The sequence below is a fragment of the Phragmites australis genome, chromosome 8 (genome assembly GCF_958298935.1).
Source record: "Phragmites australis chromosome 8, lpPhrAust1.1, whole genome shotgun sequence".
In the NCBI taxonomy this organism is placed as follows: Eukaryota; Viridiplantae; Streptophyta; class Magnoliopsida; order Poales; family Poaceae; genus Phragmites; species Phragmites australis.
Window position 1 is genome coordinate 36,733,281 of NC_084928.1, and position 18,846 is coordinate 36,752,126.

General features: G+C 42.0%; 1 protein-coding gene across 2 annotated transcripts; it reads left to right on the forward strand.

Moving 5' to 3' along the window:
* Positions 1–1,260: 1,260 nt before the first annotated feature.
* LOC133926032 (protein SHORT INTERNODES 1-like) lies at positions 1,261–3,526 on the forward strand. 2 transcript variants are annotated; one of them, XM_062371767.1, is made up of 3 exons: positions 1,261–1,732; positions 2,041–2,772; positions 2,869–3,526. In XM_062371767.1, exons 2-3 carry the CDS (start codon positions 2,130–2,132, stop codon positions 3,240–3,242), a joined length of 1,017 nt encoding a protein of 338 aa, XP_062227751.1. In that variant the 5' UTR covers positions 1,261–1,732; positions 2,041–2,129; the 3' UTR covers positions 3,243–3,526. The 2 variants fall into 2 exon arrangements, with proteins under 2 accessions (XP_062227751.1, XP_062227750.1); XM_062371766.1 differs by having other exon boundaries at positions 1,261–1,683.
* Positions 3,527–18,846: the final 15,320 nt, after the last annotated feature.

Sequence of the window (18,846 nt, forward strand, 5' to 3'; positions counted from 1 at the left end):
CTTTTTTTCACTGCTCACCTGCAAAATCAGCTTTAATTTTTTTTTTGTGATGGCACAGGCCGAAATGTTGACGTACTAAGAAAATTCCCAACAGTTTTTGAGAGTGCGTGTAACACTTCTTGTCTGCAATGTACTCCTACTATAGCATGCATGCAATGTTTGTCCCAAAAGATTTTGTGCACACAGCTAGCAGATATTAAGGAATATGCTGAATATCATAAAATTTGATGGTACTCATAACTATCATTATGAAAGCTACAGTTTTTGCACCTCCAAAATTAACAATTCATGTCAGTATTAGTATATACTGAAAAGATAAAACTCTCTCAGAAAAAATAGGAACAATATTTTCTTAACACTTTTTTGCATCTACATTAGTTTCTCTGGTGCCTGCATTATGCACTTAGTAAAACTATTGTTTCTGACTAACACATTCAATATACTTAATGCTCTTCTATTAAGCAATCTTTAAGTTTATGCACCGATTGTTCAGCTAGCAGGCTCCATGCATGTATAGTACACGTTACTTTTGACCATACGTAGCTAGGTGGAGCTACCCATAATATATAGTGTTGTCCTTGTACTTCGGATAGCAAATACCATATGATTTACAATTATATTTTTCCAAAGAAAAAAGTATATACATGCTCTGAAATTCACAATCATAGAATGACCATTTTATCTTCATTTAATTAATCAAAATATTCTAATAATTTCTAGAACAATTACCATGCATGCATGCCAGTATATATTTATCTATTGAATATCGACATCAAATAATAGAATAATACACTCACAAATTATTCTACCAACTACCAAGTGTAGTGCATGAGAGTTGGGGGAAGACGACGACCACACTGCAAAGGTATTCTTTCTCCTGTCGGTAAAAATTCCTCCCTATCCTCTGTCGCTATGTAGTTATGCGAAAACAAATTCTATAAGATCGGATTCTACGAAAGATCTTCTTTCCTGTGATGATACATGTCCTCTCTCTTCTTTAATCTAACTATTAGATCAAAGAATATGTAACTAAATCAGAATCTCCTAAGATCTTTGATCTAAAGGACCTATAGAATTTGTCCCCGTAGTCATGCTGTTATTGACAAAGCAGGGACAGCTCCGGTAATAATGCAACAAGGCATGGTACAAAATGCAAAAGGGCAGCAAAAGCAAAGCAAAACAAATTCTCCAAAAGAAAAGAAAAGAAAATATTCTCTCTCCCTCTCTCTCTCCAGTTCTCTCCTCCCTTGCATTCCGTCCTCTTTCGTCTGGTTGGGTGGAGAGAGAAGGAGCACGCGAGGAAGCGAAGAGACAGAGATAAGGGAGAGAGAGAGGTGAGGTGTGTGAGCAATAAATACAAATCGAGGTCCGAACTGCCTCCATGGCGGCGTTTGCAGGCGTCCTCGAATTCCTCTCCTGCACCCACTCCTCTCTCACATCTCTCTTCTCCCTTCTCTTCTTCTCCCTCTTCTTTATATAGCCTCACACTTCACCTCGCCACCTCAAAAAGCAGCCGCTTGCTTGCTTGCTTGTGTTCTCTACCACTACTCAGCTAACCTCCTCCTCCAGATACTACTTCTAGTGAGAGAAAGAGAGCCTTAGACCCGAGAGGCCAGGAGAGGAAAGGAATTAACCAAGAAGAGGAGGATTAGAGGCGAACTTCCTATTTTCAGCAAAGGCAAGGTGAGCAGTACTGGTAGTGGTAGTTCTGATGAGTGATGAGGAGCTAGTGGTAAGTTAGGCACACAGGTTTCTCTCACTATCTCCTCCTAGAAGGCTAGAACATGCATATGCCTATCCTCTCTGCCTATGTACGCTTACACAAATCTCTCTCTCTCTCTCTCTCTCTATATGTGCTTCTCACTACAGATCTATGATCTATCCATCCACTAGCGAGCTATGTGAATCTATGTATGCAGCTCATCTAACCTACATGTCACACAACCCCATGCTTTCTTCCTTGTTCTGTTGCTATTGCCTCTGCAGCTTCTGTTTCTGTAGCTTTTTCTTACTCCCAAGATCTCTTCTTGTTTTTTGCAGTAGGTGCTAGGAGAGAGGAAGGGGAGCTGAGAAGGCTTCTTTGTGTAGTTGCACTCGCTCATCTTGATGGGTGGTGGTTGCTGCCTCGCATGGCTGGGTTCTCTCTGAGAGGCGGCGGAGGAGGAGGAGGGGGGAGAGGCGGCGACCGCGGCGGTGATCACCCGATCGGCGCCGACAGCCTGTTCCTGTACGCGCGCGGGGCCGCCGCCGCCGCCGCCGCTGCCGACACGGCGGGCAGCGGCGGCGGGGGCGGGGGGATAGGGTTCCAGCTGTGGCACCCGCACCAGCAGGCTGCAGCGGCCGCGCCGCACACGTCGCAGTTCTTCACCTCCGGCGTGGCCACGGGCGTCGTGCTGGGGTTCTCGCCGCATGACGGAGGTGGCGGGATAGGCGGCGCGGGCGGCGGCGGTGCCGGGGGCGGCAGGGCGGGGACGAGCTGCCAGGACTGCGGCAACAACGCCAAGAAGGACTGCTCACACATGCGGTGCCGCACCTGCTGCCGCAGCCGCGGGTTCAACTGCCCCACCCACATCAAGAGCACCTGGGTGCCCGCCGCCAAGCGTCGCGACCGCCAGCAGCAGCTCGCCGCGCTCTTCCGCGGCGCGGCCAACAACAGCGCCAGCGCCACCGCTGCGGTTGCGGCCGCCAGCAAGCGGCCGCGCGAGCTCGCCCGCTCCCTCGGTCGCTTGCCGTCGGCCACCTCCGCCATGGTCGCCACCACAACTTCCTCAGGTACGTCACTCCTTACTTGTTCTACGCACCCCGTTACACTACTGGCATGGCATGACGCGTTAATTATCTTACCAAATGACGATGATGAGGTTGTAGGGGACGGCAGCGGCGGGAGGTTTCCACCGGAGCTGAGCGTGGAGGCTGTGTTCCGGTGCGTGCGGATCGGGGCGGTGGACGAGCAGGACGCGGAGCTCGCGTACCAGACGGCGGTGAGCATCGGCGGGCACACGTTCAAGGGGATCCTGCGTGACCACGGCCCGGCAGACGACGCGGCGGTGGGCCAACTGCCGCCGTCCTCGACAGAGTACCACCAGCTGACGCAGGGGAGGGAAGGGTCGTCGCCGGCCGGGAGCAGCGAGGCGGCGGCCACGGCGGCGACGTCCGCGGCGGTGCTGATGGACCCCTACCCGACGCCGATCGGCGCCTTCGCCGCAGGCACCCAGTTCTTCCCTCATAACCCTAGAACTTAGCTAGCTAGCTAGCTGCTTCAATTCCTATCCTAGCTTAATTCCTTCATGGTTTCATTTACTTCCAAAGATGATGAGCATGAGCTAAGTCGTCGTCATGATCAGCAAACAAAATCAAGACAAGAAGAAGAGAAGAGATTTAAATTATTACTACTCATTCGAGCCATTGATCGATCGATGAACACTAATGCGCGATCGATCGAGCATAATGTTGCATTGTTACCTACTTGTTGATTAATTAGCCACCTTAATGCAATGCAAAGAGAAGAATTTAAGTGTAGCTTCCGCAAATGACGGGAGTCGAATTTTCTCAATTGTTTACTCCATTTGACACGCATCATGTGATTAGTTAGTGCTAGAAGTTCTATCTAAGTTGATTACTCTCTTCAGTCTAAAATAAGTATTATTTTAAACATCGACATAATTTCTAAATTATAATTTTAACTCCTATTTTATAATATTAATAAAACACAATACAAATATACTATTGTAAAAATATTTTTAAGATAAACCTACTAGTGTCATTTTTAAATATCTAAATTTAATATATAAAAAATAATTTATAAACAAAGTTGAAAACAATTTACTACACCTAACCTAGAACAATAATTATTTTATACTGGATGGACTAATATATTATATAAGTAGCTCGTACTATGTACTACTCAGATCGCAATGTGCCTTGCTTGCATAAATTTTCTTTTGTATCCATGCATGGGGAAGCTTCTGTGCTTTGGCCTGTGTAAAGTTGGGCGTTTCTTGGTGCATTTTATATGATTGTTGCATGTTTTGGGCTCTATTGATGCATGAATGTTTTGTTCTTCTAGTCTGGTTCTTTTTAAGCAGCTAGCTGTTGTGCCTTGGGATGGACGAGCAATCAGTTTGCGCTTGCTTTATCTAGAACAAGGGAAAGTACAGCCATATTTCTATGCATTTTGCAGGGATTGATGTAGCTTTTGGATTAGTTCATCTCGACAATGCTGCCTTGTGCCATCTTGGCCCTCTCTCGCCTTCTCTTCTCTCTCTCCTCCCTTTCTCTCTCTCTAGAGTCTAGAGTACATATAGTGACCTTGTCACACAACTGTTCCTCTTTTCCTAGGGGTACTATTTTCAATATTCTTATGGTGAAGTGACGTAGATGAATGTTGCAATTCTTTAACAAGAAAAGGAGAAATCCACCATATACCAACCAATACCAGTCACATGGAATGATGGAAGAATGCCAACAATGTACATGATTTGTCATATAAAAACAATGTACGCGATTTTTTCTTAACAACTGTAGGGTTTATCTAATTAAGCCTAAGAATTACTCTCTGAGTTCAAAGCCAACATTGCTGGTTAATGCTAGCTATCTTTTCTTCACCTGATCATTTCTCCGTTTCAGTTACTAATCAATATGGATTAGTTGTGCATTATTGTTCATACATATGTGTCCATCCATAATTTTGAGAAAAAGAAGTGTATGTACAGTTGGTATGATCGATCCCTTGTCTTAGCTTCACTACTCTGTAAATTTGATAGCTCGATCGGCCGACCTACACGTAGAGTGGTACAGTGTGTACTGTGTACATCTGCTAGCTGTAGCGCCTCATCTCTACTTTGTTTCTTTTCCTCTCCACGCTACACCTATTTTCTTCTATTTTCAAGAAAACCATTGAGCTTATACATATATATGGGATGTAGCTTGCAGACCAGGACTGCAAATTCGCAATGCAGTTATGTGGCCTGACTACCAACACTAGATCCAAAACATCATGCATGCATGCTTGCTCATCCTGTATGTGCATTTGCTTGCTTCTGGCATACAAATGCTGTCATAGTTTACTAATTAGAAGTTACTACCTACTTACAAGTATAATTGTGCTTCATACTTGTCCTTCAGTTCCCTCTCCCTTTCACATGGTGTTCTATTTGAATTCAAACATCACTTAATCTACTCTTGTTACACATAACATAAATTCTTGTAAATGGCGCTTACATAGCAAATACAACACATATACAGGATGAGGTTTTCAAGCACCCAAGCCAGTAAAAAATTGCATTGTTTAGGAGTATGAGAGAGATGAACTATAAGACTGGTACATGAGCCTCAAACTCATATGCATATCTAACCGGATATGTTTCAATTTAAAACTTCATATAGTTGAAGAACATCCTTCATTGGAAGAGCATATGGTGTAGTAATTTTCATGTGCGCATATGAACACTAACGATTATTGGATTGCACATTGTTTTGGGTTTGTATTAATGAAGGATATATGCCATTCTTAGGATCGTTGTGTGTATACATGGAAAATTTTAAGTTGAGAGAAATATTATAAATGGTATACTTTTGTCTTTTAGTATAAATATACTGCAGTTTATGGTGTATAAAATTGAGGAATGATAATATCCAATGTTGTGCCCTCTACTGTGTTCTTTTGCAAGATTATTATGCGCAACAGTTTTGAATGGAACTTGTAGAAATATTAGTACCCTGGGTAATTCAGCAAGAATCATGTATTTGGCCTAATGGAGGGTTTAAATCCTAAGTACACCATAATCCATAATAATTCTATCCAATTTGGGGATTTGGTACCCCTCCAAGGCATAATAGCTAGCTAGGACAAGTATATAAGCTAAAAACCATGGTTATGTGCGAGGAATGAGGTGATTTTGTATATCAAAATAGGCATCCAAATCATAGTCACCAAATCCCAGATCGATGAGGTCGAGGAACGAGATCAAAGAACGCGGTACGCTATTTGTGCAAGATTTTGACAAGACGGGAATCCGATTGTTCTAGCATTCCTGAAATGGGATGAGGAACGTGACATGGTTCCACGTTTCTGGTGACTATGATCCAAATTCAAGATGAAGAGGACTCAATAGGTGTTAGGAATGTATGAAACCTACCCCTGCCACCAACTAATGTATAAATAAACATAGTTTGACAACATTTTTTTTTTTGAAATGAGGTTGACAACATAATATTCATGTTATAGATCCAATATGAAAATTAATATATAACCTTTCTATTTGAAATAGCATTTTTCTCATAGAAATTGCTAGGTAGTGAAAGTGTATATTCTTGGAGACCGCGTCCATGTCCTAATAAACGATTTATATTTTGGAACAGAGGGAGAGTATCTCAACGAGTTACATAACCCAGCTCTCTATTTCATGACCAAAGTCCGATATGCTCCGCATATATAACAATTTATGGTTTGTTGCGTGTTATCTCTGTGGATTTTCCGACGTGAATTTCTCAGAGTTTTCAAACCTTATCTGCGGTTAGTAAGCCTTGAAATGACTGCACTACCCAATTATCCTACTAAAAAGTGATACTAGAGCTCTAATTATAGGGCTCAGTGATTCTAAATAAGAGTATACAGTTATACACCCAATGACAAGAAATTAATATTTAGATTAATAGACCCTGGTATATCTTTGGATTTGCGTGCACTGTCATATAAAATTAGTAAACCTATATTTGGGCATGCCTGCTGTGCTAGCTAGTGCATTGAGTATAGGTCATTGAGCACACGTAACTGTTGAAGTATTAAGCAATTTCCGAATTAAACTAATTCAGAAAAACATTAGATATGACATGAATATTCACTACATAAAAAACGGATAAAGAAGACACAATTTAGTAATAGATTATTACACGACTCGTCACTTATGTAGTCTCGGCTCGGGACTGGGTATATACCCGTCACAGATAATTGGTAATAAGTGACATGTCATAATATTACCAGTCACCTATGACATTAGTGACGGATAAGGACTCAACCCGTCACCTATGACTTAATCATAAATGACGGGTCTCCCTACACCAATCATAAGTGACGGGTCATATTACGACCCGTCACTTATGACTTGGCATAGGTGGCGGGTCTCCCTAGGCCAATGATAAGTGACAGGTTGTAATATGACCCGTCACTTATGACAAATAATAAGTGACGGGTAATAATACCACCTGTCACTTATTACTTAGATCTGTTTTAAGAGCTCGCCAGTCACTGTGCGGGCGAACAGTTACTCAACAGTGCCGCCCACAGTGCTGGCGATTTTCATCAGCTCCGCTAGAGATTTTCTAATATCTTATTGATTTGAAATTTGCATTGTTGCTAGGTATTTGAAGGTTTGCATATCTCTCTTTCCTCCTCCTCTGATCCTTGTTTGGTAGATTTGCTGTGCTTTGAGTTGTAATCGGCCATTTTGTATCTTTATCTAAAATCTTAGTACAAGTGAGTTGTATTTATGTTAGATTTAGTACTATGTTTGCCCAATCTACCACGAGATGCCACAAATCCAGTGTAATTGTATAGAATTTTAATCGCGTGCTTAACCACAAAATTAAGGTAACTATTAATGAAGAATGAATATTTTTACATTAATTGTAGATGACAGATAGAAGTTCGATGTATCTTGAGACCCAGACTTGTCTGGAGTATCTAAGCGGGGTGAAGCATTTTATGAATGCTGCATTGGCAGATATGAAAGATCATAGTAAAATGGTAATATATTGTCTATGTCGCGATTGCAAGAAAGATAAGAAGTTCTGAAACCAGACAATGTCCATGTACACTTGGTCATGCGTGGATTTAAAGAGAATTGTACATGTTGAAACAAAGATGGCGAAGAAGGCCTTAACGAGGAAGAGATGGAGCGGGGCCTTCATGCCGACAGTGTGGATCAAGGACTTACACCCGATGAATAGATCATGATCTTAGGGACGAGGACATATTAGGGTTCAATGATAATAATCTCGAGGATTTTGTGGAGAATGTTGACCAGATGGTGCGGGATGTCGAGCGGCACGACGAGTATAACAATGGTGAGTTTGCTAAATTCCAGTAATTTGTATGGGATTCCAAGACGCCACTTTATCCCAACTATAAGGAGAAGTACACATAGATATTTGGGAACCTAAAGCTTATACAACTGAAAGCAAGCCATGGTTGGACTGACAAGAGTTTCAAAGCATTGCTGGATTTGCTAAGGGATATGCTACCAGGGAAGAACTTGGTGCCTGAGGACGTCTATGATGCGAAGAAGATAATTTGTCCGTTAGGACTAGAAATAGAAAAAAAATATACATGCATGTAAGTAGGATTGTATCTTATTTCGTGGAGAGTATGCAGAACTGGATTAATGTCACGTTTGTGGAACCCATCGATATAAGCGTAGAAATGACGGTGGTGATACGGATGGAGGCAAGCAAAGTAAAGGTGATCCTAGGAAGGTGGTGTGGAATTTTCCTGTGTCTGTTTGCCAATAGAAAGGAGTCCCAATTTGTGCGTTGGCATAAGAAGGGTCGTAAGAACGACGTAATGATGCGACACCCGACGGATTCCGCTTAGTGGTGAAACGTTGATTCCACATTTGGTTGATTCACTGAAGAATTGAGAAATATTAGGTTTGCTATGAGCACAGATGGTATGAATACATTCGGTAACATGAGTACCTAACATAGCACTTGGCCTGTTGTATTGTCAATCTACAACCTTCCACCTAGGCTTTGTAACAAGCGAAAATATATTATGTTGTCAATCTTAATATTAGGACCGAAACAACATGGCAATGATATAGATATGTACCTTAGGCCTTTAGTCGATGATCTTAAGAAACTTTAGTCAGAAGGCGTCGGGGTTTGGGATCAATACAGGCAAGGGTACTTTATCTTGCACGCCATGTTGTTCATCACCATCAATAATCTGCCAGCACTTCGAAACTTGTCAGGTCAGAGCAAAAGAAAATGTGAAGCTTGCATCCATTGCTTAGATGATGCATCGATGTTTCCTTCCCAGGAAGCACCTGTACCGAAACATGGACAAGAAGTTCGATGGTACAAGGGAGAAAGCGTTACCTCCGAGGCATTTCATCGGGGAAGATGCCCACAATCAGGTTAAGAATATCAATGTTGTCCTTGGCAAGCGAAAGAAATCCTCCAAGGATGATGAACAGTTAGGAATGTGGAACAAGAAATCAATACTATTCAAGCTAGAATATTGGGAAAAATTAGATGTTCGCCACTCTATCGACAACATGCATGTAAAGAAGAATATCTGTGAGAGTCTGATCGGTATATTACTCCAAATGAAGGGAAAAAGAAAGGATCATGAGAACGTACGAGCTAACATTGAAGAAATGGGCTTAAGGCGGGAGCTCCATGCACGTGATACAGACAAAGAAAAACACCTACCCCCAGCAGCTATCACTCTATTCAAGAAGGAGAAAAAATATTTCTGCGAGTTCTTGCACAGTGTGAAAGTTCCCTCCGGTTACTCGTCCAACATCGTAAGACTTGTTTCGGTGAAAGAGCTGAAAATGAATTTTGCCTCGATGAAGTCCCATGATTGACATGTGATGATGATGTCACTGCTTGCAGTAGCTATTAGGAACATCCTCCTAATTAAGGTTTGTGAGACTATCTTGAGCCTGTGCTTTTTCTTGAATGCAATTGAACAAAAGGTGCTCGATCCAGACTCGCTAGAGGAGGTAGAAAAAAAGATACTTTGAGACTCTATATTCTTGAGGTGTATTTCCCACCATCCTTTTTCGATATCATGGTACATCTCACTGCTCACCTTGTGAAGGAGATACACTACCTTAGCCCCATGTTTCTACATCACATGTTTCCATATGAGAGATATATGGGCGTTCTCAAGTCGTACGTAAGAAATCAAGCCTTTCCTAAATAACCTAATTGGATTGCCTATGTTTTGCCATGACAGAGGCTTGCAGGTGTAAGGGTCATGAGGAAGATGGCAATAACTCATGATGCGAAGGAATATGACCAAGCCCATTTCCTCATGCTGCAACAAAAGAGGGAAGTGTGCCCATATGTTGATGAGCACAAGCAGATGCTACTTGAAGAAAATCCAAGGCAGACCGAAACTTGGGTTGCAAGGCAACATATGCAAAGGTTCACCAATTGGTTCCGACATCGAATCCAACAATCGAGTACTCCTATAAGTGATTTGTATTGATGTTAGATTTGATACTAGGTTTGCTCGATCTACCGTGAGATGCCACAGATCTAGTGTAATTGTATAGAATTTTTAATCGTATGCTTAATCACGCAATTAAGGTAATTGTTAATGAAGAATGAATGTTTTTACATTGTAGATGACGGACAGAAGTTGGATGTACCTTGAGACCCAGACTTGTTCGGAGTACCTGAGCGGGGTGCAGTATTTCATGAGTGCTGTGTTGGCGATATGAAATACCATGGTAAAATGACAATGTATTGTCCATATCGCGATTGCAGGAATGATAAGAAGTTCCCGAAACCAAATAATGTCCATGCACACTTGGTCATACATGAATTTAAAGAGAATTATACATGTTGGAACAAACATGGCGAGGAAGGTCTTAACGATGGAGAGATGGATCAAAGCCTCCATGCCAGCAGTGTGGATCAAGGACTTACACCCGGTGATATGGATCATAATATCAGGAACTAGGGCATATTATGTTTCAATGGTAATGATCTGGTGGATCTTGTGGAGAATGTGGACTAGATAGTGCAGAATATCGAGCGGTATAACGCGTATAGTAATGATGAGTTTACTAAATTCTAGGAATTTATGCGAGATTCTAAGGCGCCTCTTTATCCTAACTATAAGGAAAAGTACACACAGCTATTTGGGGACCTAAAGCTTCTACAAATGAAGGCAACCTATGGTTGGACTAACAAGAGTTTTGAAACATTACTGGATCTGCTAAGGGACATGCTACCGGAGGAGAACTTGGTGCCCGAGGGCATGTACGACGCAAAGAAGATAATTTATCATTTAGGGCTAGAAATAGGAAAAAAATACATGCATGTAAACAGGATTGTATCTTATTTTATGGAGATTATGCAGACCTGGATCAATGCCCTGTTTGTGTAACCCATCGATATAAGTGCAGAAATGATGGTGGTGACGGGGATAGAGGCAAGAAAAGTAAAGGGCCTCCTAGGAAGGTGGTGTGTCATTGTGTGTCATTTTTTTTGTAATTCCCCATCTGAAGCGTCTGTTTGCTAACAGAAATGAGGACTAATTGGTGCATTGGCATAAGGAGAGTCATAAGAACAACGCAATGATACAACACCCGGTGGATTCCACTCAGTGGCGAACCATTGATTTCATATTTGGTTGGTTCACTGAAGAATTGAGAAATATTAGGTTTGCTATGAGCACAGATGACATGAATTCATTCGGTAACATGAGTACCTCACATAACACCTGGCCTGTTGTATTGTCGATCTACAACCTTCCACCTTGGCTTTGTAAAAAGTAGAAATATATTATATTGTCGATCTTGATATTAGGACCGAAACAACCTAGCACAATATCAATATGTACCTCAGACCTTTATTTGATGATCTTAAGAAACTCTAATCGAAAGGCGTCGAGGTTTGGGATCAGTACAAGCAAGAGTACTTTACTTTGCACGCCATATTGTTCATCACCATCAATGATCTACCAACACTTCGTAACTTGTCAGGTCAGAGTAAAAGAAAAAGTGAAGCTTGCCCCCATTGCTTATATGACACATACAGTTTGAGGTTGAACAACTCAATGAAAATAGTGTACATGCGGCATCGACATTTCCTTCCTAGGAAGCACCCTTACCGAAACATGGACAAACAGTTCGATGGCACAAGGGAGAAAGCGTTACCTCCATGATATTTCAGCGAGGAAGATGTCCCCAATCAGGTCAAGAATATCAATATTGTTTTAGGCAAAAAGAGTGATCCTCCAAGGATGATGAACATAAATGAATGTGAAACAAGAAATCAATACTATTTGAGTTAGAGTACTGAAAAAATTTTGATGTTCGACACTCTATCGACAACATGCATATAAAGAAGAATATCCGCGAGAGTTTGATCGGTATAGCACGAGCTGACTGTGAAGAAATGGGCTTAAGGATAGAGCTTCATACACATGATACGGACAAAGGGAAACACCTACCCCTAGTAGCTATCACTCTCTCGAAGAAGAAAAATAATAATTCTGTGAGTTCTTGTATAGTGTGAAAGTTCCCTCCAGTTACTTGTCCAACATCGCAAGACTTGTTTTGGTTAAAGAGCTGAAAATGAATTTTGCCATGATGAAGTCCCATGATTGCCATGTGATGATGATGTCACTGTTTGCGGTAGCTATTCGAAACATCCTCCCAATTAAGTTTCGTGAGGTTATCCTGAGCTTGTGCTTTTTCTTCAATGCAATTGAACAAAAGGTACTCGATCCAGACTCACTGGAGGATCTAGAAAAAATACACTTTGAGACTCTATGTATTCTTGAGATGTATTTCCCATTATCCCTTTTTGATATCATGGTCCATCTCACTGCTCACCTTGTGAAGGAGATACACTACCTTGGCCTCGTGTTCCTGCATCACACGTTTCCACATGAGAGATTTATGGGTGTTCTCAAGTCGTACGTATGGAATCGAGCCTTTCCTGAGGGATGCATTATGCAGGGTTACACGACGGAGGAGGCATTGAAGTGGCATGTTGCCTACATAGACCAAAATAACTCAATTGGTGTGCTTTAGTCTCACCATGAGGGGAGGCTTGCAGGTGCATGAGTTCTGGGGAAGATGATGATAACTCCTAATCCGAAGGCATACGACTAAGCTTATTTTCTTGTGCTGCAACAAATGAGTGAAGTGTGTCCATATGTCTATGAGCACAAGCAAATGCTACCTGAAGAGAATCCTGGGTAGACCAAAGCTTGGATTGTGAGGCAACGTATGCATAGGTTCACCACTTGGTTCTGTGATCGAATCAGATAATCGAGTACTCCTACAAGTGCTCTGATAAAAAAACTAGCATCAAGCCACTATATACACAATTGTAACATATTAAGGGTACGATATAAATAGATACATATTTTACATGGTTGCTCAAGATGAGAAGAGCATATACCAGAACAATAGTGTCCATACAGATACTTATGACAACGACATGCAGAGGGGCACATACTACGATCAGATAGAGGAGATCTGGGAGCTGAACTACGTGGGATTCAAGATAGCCCTATTTCGTTGTTGTTGGGTACATGGGGTGAAGGGCGTCACTAATGACAAGTATAAATTCACTAGCGTTGATTTTAAACATGTTGGATACAAGTCTAAACCCTTCGTACTCGCTAAAGATGTTCGCCAAGTCTTTTATATGACTGACACAACAAAAAAGAAACGTCATGTGGTTCTCGCTAGGAAAACATGCATCGCCAGAGTTGCAAACATAGTTGATGAGGAGGACTTCAATCAATTCGATGAAATTCTCTCTTTTGCTACTGCAATCGTGCCACGCATTATGCCGACCGAGAAAACTCCATACCTACGCTGCGACCATAACGAAGGGATCCATGTCAAGATAACACGAAAATGGTGAATTTGAATTTCAATGTCAACTTTGTAATATTAATGTCAAATTTGAATTTTAGGTTTCAAGTTATTTGAATTTGTAACATTAATGTCAAATTTCAGGATTTGTAATATTAAAGTTAATTTTGTAATATTAATATCAAATTTGAATTTGTAATATTAATGTCAAATTTATAATATTAATGTCAAATTTGCAAAATCTTTCAATAAAAAGTGACGGGTGATATAAATCATAGGTGACAGGCAATATTCTTAACCCGTCACCTATGACTTATATGTACATGGCTGAGTCAAAGTAAAAGGTGACAGATGATATTCTTAAACTGTTACCTTTTACTTACAATAAGTGACGGGTGATAATCATAGGTGATGGGTGACATTAATCACCCATCACCTATGACTTATATATATAGGCCGAGTCATTCCTGCGCGCACTCCGCTCATTTTGCCTAAGTCATTTTGCTCGCGTGCGCTAGGGTTCGCCGCCTCCCCGTGCCCTCCACCGTGCCGGTCGCCATCGCCACCGAGCCCATCGCCATCGCCATCGTCTGATCCCATTGTTGTCGCAGTCGTCACCCCCGAGCCCGTCGCCACCCCGACCAATGACGCCCTCTCCACCGCCCTCGGAGCACCATTGTCGCCCGGATCATGTCGGAGCCCCACCGCACTTGGAGCACCGCCCTTCTTTGCCCCTGTCGAAGCCCCGCCACACTCAGAGCACCGCTGTCACTCGGATCCTTCCTCAACGCGATCCGCCGTTGGCCATCTTCCCCGATGTCGTCTGCCACCGCATCTTCCCTGTGCACCCTCGATGTCTCCCTATGCTCTTCGGCGTCCTCATTGGTAAGTATGGCTACAGCATTACTAGAATTCTCATCCTCTCTTGTAACACCTCAGATAGATGTTAAACAAAACATGTGGATACAACTTACCGTGAAACCTTTTTTTAGATAAAACTTGCACTGCTTGATGCTTGGAGGTTGTACTAGTCGGTTCTGCTCATAATACTAGTATATATGTTCTCTCGAATGACTTGAGTTTCTCTGTGTAGCTGCAATTTGGTGATTTAGATCAAGGACCATTGTGTATGTAGTTTTTTACCATTATGCATAAGCAATGTATATGCCTTTTATGTTTTTTACAAGTGCAAGCTGACATCTAATATAATTTATGGAATAATTAAGTGATTATTGGGAAATGTGGGGTTCTTCCCTTCCAGAAATATTTTTTCACTATTTTTTTATGATTAAGTTCAAGCTGACAACTAATATGTATTGTTCAACTTGATGTAGACCATGTAATAGGCAAGTTTTCGGTGACTAGGCATTGTTCAACTTGATGTTTTCGTTGCTTTGCATGGTTTGTATGCCGAGATGATAAGTTGTGGGTGTGTCTGGTCCACTAATGAGTTTGGGCTGGACAAATAAAATTTTAGTGCATGTGCTTTGTATATGTGATTCACAAGCAGTAAAGCTTCTAGATCTGTGTCATTTGGTTTACGTATAAAGTGGATAGGTGGTGACCAACCTCTTTCTCGAAAAAAGTTTCGCTTGTCATTTGATTACAACTCTTATGCATAGAAGCACACATGTTTGTAATGCATCATGCACTGGTTGATGTTTCTTGTATTCCATTTTGTACCTAGGCATTGTCATGCTGAAATTGACATTGTGTTGGGATATGATTGTGATATGTGTCTATGATATCTAGGATCAAATGATTATTTTCTTGAGTTCATTGCCTTCAAATTTGAGTTTGTCTAATCGACTAATTACTATGAGTTGGATGTGTTAGGTCTTAGCGGTTCTTAGTCGATTTATTAACATGCTTATTAGATGTTCTTGACCTAGATGCCTTATGCGATTATCCCATCAGCTGAGAAGCAAGTTAGATGTTCTTAACCTTATTCCTTTTCTTTCCACTATTGAGAACAGAATATACTACACTTGATTTCCATGGGGAACAGAGGATGCTAGCACTAGAGCCCCCCCCCCCAGCACAAGATGGGGTGGTAGGAGCCTAAGCCCGCACGCGTCATCCTCCTTCGGCAGCAGCGAAAGCCAGTATCACAGCCCAAGCCCTGACACGTCATCGATGAGAGAGAGCTGACGTCAGGCAAGTGATGAAGAATACAATCTCGCCGAAGAGGTATTGATATGAGTCAATGCATTTTATACTTGTTGAATGGAGGAATATTTTTTTTGTTTATGTCAACTCCCCTTGTTTTCTCTCTAGACGATAGAAGTGCTGTCTCCAAGCCAGACAGCTGGTAGTGGTGCACGAGCCCGAAAGGCAAGGTCACAAACGTAGTGGCTGACGGACAAGGTTACCATCACAGGAATTGATGCTGATGGGCTGCCTATGGATGAAAAGGCCCTGAATAGATTCCGTATGGTCGCAGGTCTCATTGCTCAGGAGAGAGTACCGATAACAACTAAGTTTGAAGACCTCAGTGACGAAGCTAAGAGGGACTTATTCGATAATGTCATCAAGGAGTATATGGAATACCCTGGAAACATGAGCGAGCATCAAATGATGGCCGCTCTCAATGCAGCAATGCAGCAATGAAAGCGATCGTGAAACTTCACCGAAACTTTCAGAGCAAGCTTGTGGATCGGTACTTGGCTAATGGGGTGGCGCCCTTTGAGAGCTACAAGTACTTGAATGGGGAAGATTGGGATGCTTTTGTGCAAATGAAAAACTCAGGATAGTTCAAAAAGGAGAGTGAGGAGAAGAACCAGCTTCGGGCTAGGAACAAGCATAACCACAGGGCCGGCGCAACCGGGTACGTTGGGAAATGGCCCAAATGGCATGTAGAGTACGAAAAATTAGCTAGAGAAGGCTACGAGAATCCTTGGTTCCAATTCCCAAGATGATCATGGTCATATATGCGTGCAAGGGGTGAGCTATCCGACAGAGGGGAAATCACATTTAGAAAAAGCAAAACCCAGGCAGTGACAGAAAAAGTAAAAGAAAAGGTAGCAGAAGCCAACCAAGGTTCTTTCACCAGGGTCAGAGAATATGATGTTCTCTCAACGGCGTTGGGAAACTCGGAGCACCTAGGTAGAGTGCGACGTGTATCCAATTCCTAGGGGTGGAAATACGGCTTTCCAAAGACCTCGGGATGTACAAGAAGAGTAAGAGGTCGGGTGCAATGGACGTGGATGCATTGACATAGGACATCACCTGGAAAGTTTATACAATCATCATGGGGTAGCTTGCAGCAAAGGGAATAGATATTTCATTGCCACAGGAAGCTAACCCTGGAGCTGCAGGGAAGAGTAGCTACGCCTCCAAGGAGGTCGACCAACAAGTAGCTGTTGCCGTGACTGAGCTGGATAAGATTGATCTGCTAGAAGGGTCCACACCCTGCAGCCTTGTAATCAGTCCTGGTGGGTATCTCATCGAGGTTGCTAGGGGCCAGGTGCTTCTAGATGTTCGTATTTTACATACGGTCCCGATACGTGATGTGTATGTCATGGTTACGGTGGACATGGCACACAACAATGCTACCGATCATGTATTGGAGCTCCCCTCCAATGATGAAGTCATAACTCTGGGTGAATCTCTTCGTTAAAGGATCTAGTGGAAGAGGGGCAACATTGTGGTCTCCAGTGCATCCCAGCCTGGAAGAGCACCAAGTGCACTGCCGTCACGCCCCTCACTTCTAGAGAACCTCCTCCAGAGAAGCCAGCTTTGCTGCCTTCTCCTCCGCATCCGTCAGCCTTGCTACCAGCTCTAATTCCATCTCCCCTAGAGAGCTCAAAGAAGAAGGAAAAGGAGGCCGAGAAGAAAGGCTCTAAGAAGCACATGCCAGAGAAGTCAATGGCCATTGTACCGGCGAAGAAGTCCACAAACATTAGATTTGCGTGGAGACAGGCCAACACAAAATTCCAATATGGGAAGTCTGTGATGATGGTAGATGACCTAACAAGGGCGGGACAAGCATGTGTCAACATGCATAATTACTACATGCAGACTTATAGAGACACCAAAGCTCAATCCATAGTCGTACAGTACAAACGATGGCACTTATTAGCTAATGAAGATGACTACTTCATTGTGGGTTTCAATGATTTATACGACCTCTTCAACCTTGATGGCCTAGACGTATCGTTATTACGAATCTTCACATTGTAAGTCCTTTGATACTGGATATTCATTAATTAATACCACTAAGTCTTAAATCTAACTATATTCTTATCTATAAACACCTGATGAAAGAAACAAACAAGAACAAGGATCCCAACATATTTCTTGACCCTGAGGCCATTACAATATCGATCTTCCAACTTCATCTCGACTACGCTATGGAACATGTGGCTAGGGCAATGTAACAATATTTCAAAATGATGTACCTGATAGGTGCCCACAACACCGATGGTCATTGGATCTTACTGGTTATTTGCCTCTACTAGAACTTGGTGTTATACCTCGACTCGTCAAGACTAGTAGGAACAAAAGGCAAAATTAGATAGCGTGATTACTCTGTTGTAAAAGGACTCCTCGATGCGTAAGTTCTGCCTGTCTTAGTTCACATATTAAACTTTTCTAACATTCAAATGCTCCCTAATCAATCTCTCTTTATGCAGAGCTTTTAACAAGTACCTTCGAGCTCAACCTGACTACGACATGAAAGCTAGCCGTAGGCTAACACACAAGACCGGGTTCACTGTAAATGCTACCTAACAGAATACTAAATGCTCTGTTGCTGTTATTTTTCTTTTGATCTAATAGTAAATTTTCTTTTCAGCACTGCCACCAACAACCACCGGACAACACCTGCGGATTCTATATTGCGTGGAACATTCTCCTCACGATTCGAGCAAAGGATATCAAATCCCCCTAATGTAAGTTCAATACAAGATTATTCGTAACTAATTTTAGTAATTAGTTTAATTCTATGATAACATGACATTAGTTACGTGTTAAATTATGCAGAAATATTCAGCTTGTTTTTCGACAGTGGTGCACTCCCGAATATTCAATGATGAATCGCTGAGTTTTTTGTGTCTAAAGTCATCTGTTTACACGACGAGTTCCACTATAGAATCCCTAGGTTGTGAGGTCTTATGTATTACGAGTTGATTAGAATTTTGTAACATTTATGATTCTGTAATGAATTGATTGGAACTTTGTAACCTTTGCAGTTATGTGATGAAGCGAGTTCTTATATAAGTGTGTTTGTTGATATGGATTTGGATGTGTTGTTGTTGTTTGCAGGGAGAAG